Source organism: Crocodylus porosus, unplaced genomic scaffold, assembly GCF_001723895.1.
Source record: "Crocodylus porosus isolate Cpor-Errol unplaced genomic scaffold, CroPor_comp1, whole genome shotgun sequence".
Lineage (NCBI taxonomy): Eukaryota > Metazoa > Chordata > Crocodylia > Crocodylidae > Crocodylus > Crocodylus porosus.
Window position 1 is genome coordinate 53,739,076 of NW_017728949.1, and position 7,689 is coordinate 53,746,764.

The window sequence follows — 7,689 nt, forward strand, 5'->3', positions numbered from 1 at the left end:
ACCACCCTCTGGGTGCAGCCCACCAGCCAGCTGGCGACCCATTTGACTGTGTGGGTGTCTACACCACAGCCCCCCAGTTTCTTAATGAGAACAGGGTGAGAGACAGTGTCAAAAGCCTTCCGGAAGTCCAGGAAGATTATATCCACTGCTACCCCTACATTTGTTTTTTTGCCTCCATTTTTCTGCCTGTAACCTCAGTGCTCTGCTGCGCAGAAATCATCTTTCACTTTCCAGCTTAAATCGATTCATGACCAATATATACCCATTTGGTTTAGTGCCAACATTGCCCTTTAGCTCAAGTAGTTTTTATCCTTGCAAGCTGTTTACTCCAATGTTTGCACAGGCACAATCACATCCCTCTCTCAGGCTTTGCTCTGCTAGGCTGCACAGAGCAAGCTCTTCTAGTTCCCACCTACTCATCATCTTAGCTAACCCTTTTTCCACCTCTTCAAATATGTATTAATTTATTATGAACCCTGGTGACCAGCATTGCACACAGTTTTCCAGATGAAGTTTTATCTGTGCCTAGCACAATCCCATGAACACATCCCTCTGTTCACAACTCCTCAGCTGATACACTCGGGTTTTCTTTAATTCTCTGAGAGGCAGGGATTCACCTGTAAGCTCTTCTGGAAACTTATTATCATGGTATGTTTTTTTTTTAAAAAGCAGCATTTTCTCTATTCACACAGTCTTGCTGTATTAAAGAGAAGTCAGGTCAGCTTTGAAGATCCCACCAGACCTCTTCTATAAATGGTCCTAGGCTACAGTACTTACACTGTTTCGTTCTGCAGCAAGTCCATGCACACCACAAGCGCATCCAAGACTAAGTGCGTTAAAGAAAAAACATGCTTAGAATAAGACTGCTATAAATGCTCTGTCTTTCCCATGTTATAGCTCTTAATTTTAGCAACTCAAACACCATTTATGCTGACAAGTTATTTTTAATCACACATATTTTAATTTCCCAATGTCCTCCCTGTGGAGAGGCTCCTGTTAATACCAGCTTCTGCCTTACCACTTTAAGTGAAAAGACTGTTTCAAGGACCCAATTATGCGACTGTCGATAAAAAAAATTCAAACAGGGGTAGGATCAGGCCCAATAAAGCATATTTATAGCCAATACCATATTAATGTAACCTCTTTATGTTTGACATCCAGGAACAAAAACTGCATGCAGCTTCAATGAATGACATTCTTCATGCAGGTTCCCCCTGAAAATGTGTCTCTGACATCCTCTTCACAATTGCTTTCACAAAGAAATTTTCACTGAGGACTTATTCTTATCACTACACCCCCAAGAAATGGAGAATATGCCCAACTTGGGATAACACACAACTGACCGGCTGCAGGCTCCTCCAACTGTTCTGCTAACCTGACTTTAGTTAAAAAAAAACAAAAAAACTCTCTTTTGGGTGAGGAGAAACTGAAAGAGCTTTTAAATGAAACTCTAAAAGAACAGATGCAGGCATCCGGCTTTAAAAACTCCTTATTTATGTCACCAACAGCAGCTCTGCTGACTGAACCGAACGGGAACTTTTCACAAAAGAAGCATCTCAGAGAGAAATCAAGAACGGTCTATTTGATACGTCCTCACAGCTGCTTCTGTGTTTGATTTCTAGCTCTTCTGGTTGTGGAGAAGTTTTTGAAGAGTTTTAACGTGATAAAAAAAAACGGTATATTAGGTTTTGTAACATCTCTTTAAAAAGACAGTATATTTGATACCTAAGGTATCTCTCTTCTGTAAGAGGGGAAAAGAAAACATATAGATATGTGGTCAACACTTAATTAACTCTAAACTTTCTATTAGCGACAATTCACTGGGACCAACACACTGCTGCTATGAAAACCCACTGCTACATAAAGTAATCTAAAATGCGGTTCATGGGGGAATCTGGCCCTTGTGCAAACTTTCAACTTGTAAATCAGCAAAACTAGACAAGCTTAATGTCTTGAACAGCAGGTCTAGGCCAGTTGCACAACATGCACCCCCAGTCCCCCATGCAATTTTATCTGGTTAGAAATTGTCTGCAGCCAGAAAGGATACAGTCAGCTTGTTGAGAGCCCGGTTGAATCTTTTTTTCTATGTCCTCCAGCAAATCAATATCCGGGAGCATCAGGTGTCTCTGCACAGTGATGTTCCGATACTGATCCCCACCGGCAAGGTTATTCTTGGTACCATCTGTACCAAACAAAACCACAGAGACTTCCTCTTTGCTCTCGGCGAACACCTGGAGATGGAGGAGGTCCAAAAAAGATATAAAAATATACATAGCTTTGTAGATACATATAGTTAATAGACAGCAAGCTATACAAATTTTGCAGCTGAGCATCAGTTAGAGCAAGCTCAATTTGCAGTGATACCATATATACAACTCTTCCAGCTGTAATCACATATGTGGCTCTCTAATTTAGATTTAAAATCAGCCAGCAGGCTGCAGTGGGACCACTAGCTGGTATCTGGGGTAAAATGAGTAAAATGGGATGCTGCATTTCACAGTGTGATCCCATAAGATACTAAATCTTCGCATTACTTCAGCACTGTAAGCTGAGAGAGCAATTCTTTGCAGAAACACCTCTTCCAGCCTAAAATGGAAGTGTCCCCTGTCATCAAAGGGTGTCTCATGTCAAAAAAGGTCACTTGTCTTAGTTTGCATATTTTGAGTTTGTTCTTGTGTAATTGCTGCCAAGGGAAAGGGTAGTACTCACATGCAACAGTAAAGGAGAATACTTGTAATTATTTTCCATTTGCTTAGTAACCAAGGAATAAAGAAGAGTGTCTGGTAGGCCTTGGCCTCACTGTTCCCTTCACAGATTCACACTCTCAGGTGCCACGTCTAAGCGTAACACATGTAAAATGAAATCACAAGTACCTGGCGCTGAACGAATTTCATCATAACCTTCTTGGCTTGTTCAAACGGAGACTCCTCTCCAGGGGCAGAATTGCTCATTGAAAAGCCTACATCCAGACATAGCACTATGGCTGCCTGGAAGAAAAACAGCAAGCTGAATTAGTAAATATTGGGGCTAATCTAGGTGAAATCATTTAAAAAGTGTATTCATCCCCTGAGCAACCTAAAACTTACATTTTAACCCTCCATGTTATTATTCCCCATAATTCCCTGTATTACCCATTCATCTGACTTCTAATATGAAATGCATATATACAGGACAGGGGTGTAGGCTGTAGCTGTGTTGGTCCAAGGACACAGACAAACAAGGTTCTTTAGGTAAATCTAATCTCTTTTGTTAAACCAAATCGAATAGTTGGAAAAAATTTTCTTTGCAAGCTTTCGGGTATAAATACCCTTTGTCAGGCTGAGGAAGCACCTGCAGTTGGTGTGTGCTCTTCCTGAATGGAAGCAGGAATATATCCAGGACAGTCTTTCCTGGCCTTCCTAAACTGGCTGGGACCGTGCTCTACCTAGATCAGTCTCCTGTCTCAGAGACTGGCTAGTGCAGATGTTCAGGGGAAGGTGCAACCAGTCAATAACAGAATAATCTGCTCTCAGGGGAAGTTTCTTCCTATCCCTGTCCGTTAGCAGATGGCTTTTGCAGTGAAGCATCAATTTATCACCCCTTCTGATTGTAAAAACCCTGGTTAAGGTTTTTAAGATCTAAGCCCCGTTTTCAAAAGTGCTCGAGTAACTTAAGGGACCAAATCCCAGTGACCTTAGCAATGCATGACATGCAATGCTTTGGACCAAGATATTCTTCCTAATGCTAGGGGCCTGACCTACACTACAGAGGTTTGAGTGGGTGCACGCTCAAAGTCCCTGTGTGAGAGCAGCACCTGCAGAGTCGCTCCACCTCTCCCAAAAGAAGTCAAGTTTCTGCTGCTGCCCTGTAGCCAGCTGCAGGCATGTGAAGACACCGCAGTGCCTTCAGCTGACTGCCGACATCCATTTGAGCTTCCCCCTGCCAGCACAGCTGCTACCGGGGGGCCACGGAGCAGAGCCGGGTGTGCGGTCTCCTACCAGATGCTCCAGCCTCAGATGCAGCATAGTATAGACAGAGCACAGGTCTCTTTCCTAAGTGGAGATGCGGCTGACTTAGTCTATGCCACAGCAATGCACACGAACAGACCAAATGATCTCTTCTGCTTTCTACTATGATACTCTATTAATGTTGAATTTCACCGTGCGACGTGTTCCCCATTCTACTTTTGTTAAGTTCCTCGTAGCCTCCATTTTCCCTGATCAGCCTAAATCATTGTGTTAGCTGCCTGAATGAAGTCGGAAGAGGAGTTCAGCACAGGACAAATCATCCACTTGTTATGCCCCGAGATAGAAACTGAACAAGGACCACTTTTCATTTGCTGGCACAGGCTGAAGCATGGGATTTCAAGAGCTCAACACCTCATCCAGTAGGCAGGAAATCCTTAACGTTGCCGGAACAAATCTGGTTGTGTCTGGGCTATGGGTCAAGAGAACTTTTTTCTAGTATAAGCCAGCCTGTTTTACGATGCGAGATGCATCCAAGTGACCACACAGTGGAGCTGCATGAACGACACGGGTGTGAAAGCAGTGGACAGGGATTCAAGGCTTGGGTTGTATTCTCTGCCCTGTTAAAGGAAGAAGTCGCTTTACCTACTTCAGTTTGCATGCCTGTCTCTAAGGATGTGGTCAAAGCTAACTTATGCTTTAGAACCGGTGGGCTGGACGCACAGTGCCCAGTCTGTCCGGGGGCTGGATAAGCATGGAGGGGGCTGGGGAAGCCTGGCCCTGATCCAGCCATGCAGGGGGTGGGCACACAGCCCAGCCCCAACCCAGCCAGCTGGAGGCAAGGAGGCATGGCTTGGCCTCAGCCTGGCCATGAGGTGTGGAAAGGGGCATGGCCCGGCCCCAACCCAGCTGTACTGGGCTTGCAAATTTGGCAGTGAGCAGGGGTGGCAGTACTAATTGCCACCAAATTTCCAACCCATGGGAGTCCCTGCAGGCCAGATGCCGTGGCTCCGCAGGCTGGATTTCGCCCGCAGGCTGAGCTGAATATGCCTGCTTTAAAGATCCTCAACTCACAGGACAAAGAACTACTTCACTGATGTTGCTATTGCAACACTATTTTAGGTTGCACTGAATTGTGGTAGCCAACAGGAGCACAGAAAATAATTAAAGACTATAAAGAGCTGCATAAGATTAAATTTATAGAGAGAGCATCGATGGCAAAAAAGTACCGCACTTGACCTTCTAGGCCACAGCCAGAGGAGCACGGCCGTGCGGTATGTGGTGCTGCAGACACGCCTGTGGTGCCACATACTGCACGTTCGGTTGTTCTCCCGTGCAGGTGCAAAAATAAGCTGAGTGCAAAAATATGCAGGTAAATGATTTTGTTTCGGTTTCTTTGTCAATCTCCTGGTCAATGACTGGATCTCTCTTTCCTGGGGTAAAGTAACTCCTGAGGCATTATGACTGTAATGGAAATCAATTCCCCTTTTCAACGTTTCTAGGCAGAAAGACGGTGCATCAAATCCAATGCTGTCAAACTCTCTTGCGATCAAGTTTTACTATATGTTCACCAAGTTCAACTTTTTTATCTTCATCTTCCAAGACACTGGCACACAAGGAGAAAACTTGTCTTTTTCTATCTACTTCTTATGAAAAGGGACCCTGGTAAAATCACACTTCTGTCTGAGCATTTTGTCCCTGCTAGTACTACAAGTAACATTTAAATTCCCTGGAAATAAGGAATATCAGTCTGGCCCGCATGCCACACATGGCACATGCTGGACTAGCCCCACACGACACGTGCAGTGCACAGGCTGGATACAGCATGTGCCCTGCACATTCCTGTGTCACGCGTGCTGCATGCAGCAGCGGATCCGGCATGTGCTGCATGTGGTACACAGGGCCAGATCCAGTGCACGCTGCATGCAGTGTACAGACCTGGACTGCACACCACACACTGCATGCACGCAGGGACAGATCTAGCACATGTTGCACGTGGGCCCAGTTTGGCATTCTTGGCGTGTGGTGCTCCTGCGTGCGGGAGCCGATCTGGCACGTGGACCGGCCTTGCGCTGCTCCTCCAGTCCGTGGATCGGCTCCATGCTTCTCCTCAAGCCCGCAGGATGAGTCTGACACCCCTACTGCAAATGAGCGAGTCAAGAGGACCGGGCCTGCTTATTTGTACGTTCGTTCGTGTCTCGAGTGCATCTGAAAGCGCCCATGCAGTCGGTTGCGCTCATCGTTTCATGTGATGACACTACTCTCAAGCACCGTTCTGCAGGGCAGCCTCCCCCACACGTTTTGCTCCTGGGCCCTTGTGATGTAGAGCGTGCTTATCAGAAGCAGCAGCAACAAAGCAAACTTAAAATGGTACCTACAGAGAAATGCCACGAAGTGCAGCCCTAACTGTTCTGGATAGGCCAGAAAGGAACATCGCATCCCCTTGTAAACGCTGCCCAAAGGCCCCCACCCCTTTCCTTTTGTTTCTCTTTTCCAAGGAAATGTCTTCAAAAAGTCTAGTTATTCTATTTCAAGGATGATCTGTTAAAAACAGGTGTTTTCAAATCATTCAGTTCAAGAAAACAGCCCAATGCCAGTAATGAGACCAGCGACCAAAACCAATCGACCCCGTTTTCGACGGTGTTGGAGAAAACACAATGGACCCCATATTCCGGCCGATAAAACACCTCTTCCGAGTTTGTCTGCAGTGCGATCAAAGGCGCAAGCGTCGCTCGTGTAGACGCACCGAGTTAATGTCGAACCACCTTGCTCGGGGCTCAGCGGTGTCGTTTCTGAGACCGACTAGAGAGCTGCAAACAAAAGTCTTTAGGCAGGTCCTGGCGCGCTTAAAGGGACTGGTGGCTGGACACGCGTGCTGCGCTAATCCGGAGCGGGTGAGCCCGGGGCATCACCTGTTCACACACAAGTCTCCGAGGGGGTGCTAATCTCGACGAGCCCAAGCAGCAACTGAACGCACACCGGTTTAATCTGGAGCGGGCTAGGCCGGGTCGTGACCGGTTCACACGCGAGGCTCCGCAGGGGTGTTAATCCAGATCAGCCAAAGCGGCAAATGAACTCATGCCCCCATTTAATCTGGAGCGAGACCCGTTCACGTTTGGGGCTCCGAGGGAGCGCTGATGCGTATTAGCCAAAGCAGCAACTGAACGCAGATGGGGTTGATCCGGAGCGGGTTAGTTCAGGCTGTGAATGGTTCACACACGGGCCTCCAAGAGGGTGCTAATCCAGATTAGCCAAAGCAGCAACTGAACTCATGCGGAGTTAATCTGGAGTGGGCTGCCCCAGGCCGAGACTCACTGAACACACACAGGGTTAATCTAGAATGGGCCGCATGGCTGTTTACACATGAGGCTCCAAGGGGGCACTAATCCGGATTAGCCACAGCAGCAACTCAACACACACACAGGGTTAATCCGGAGTGGACTAGTCCAGGCTGTGACTGGTTCACACACAAACCTCCAAGGGGGCTATAATCCAGGTTAACCAACTGACCACACCGAGACCCGCTGAACACACACAGAGTTAATCCGGAACGGGCTGCCCCCGGCCGAGACCCGTTTACACACAGAGCTCCGAGGGGGCCTTAATCCGGATGCACCTAAGCACACACCCCGGGTGAATCCGGAGCGGCCCCCGTGAACACGGCGGGTGGGCACCCCCCCGGCGCGGGGGCTTGTGGGACCGCGGCGGACCCGATACCTTGCTGCCGCCGCGCGCCATCGCCGCC

General features: G+C 47.4%; 1 protein-coding gene and 1 long non-coding RNA gene across 2 annotated transcripts in view; one reads left to right on the forward strand and one right to left on the reverse strand.

Moving 5' to 3' along the window:
• The window catches only part of XRCC5 (X-ray repair cross complementing 5), a 72,970-nt gene extending 65,287 nt beyond the window's left edge, over positions 1–7,683 (reverse strand). Inside the window, exons 1-4 of the mRNA XM_019553745.1 lie at positions 7,662–7,683; positions 2,874–2,987; positions 2,048–2,231; positions 778–826 (exon numbers count right to left, since the gene is read on the reverse strand). Coding sequence (XP_019409290.1) covers positions 778–826; positions 2,048–2,231; positions 2,874–2,987; positions 7,662–7,682 — 368 coding nt within the window. The 5' untranslated portion in view covers position 7,683. The remainder of the gene's footprint in view (positions 1–777; positions 827–2,047; positions 2,232–2,873; positions 2,988–7,661) is intronic.
• LOC109322665 overlaps positions 1–7,689 on the forward strand; it is a 19,556-nt gene that overhangs the window by 8,996 nt on the left and 2,871 nt on the right. The gene's annotated exons all lie outside the window — the stretch shown is intronic.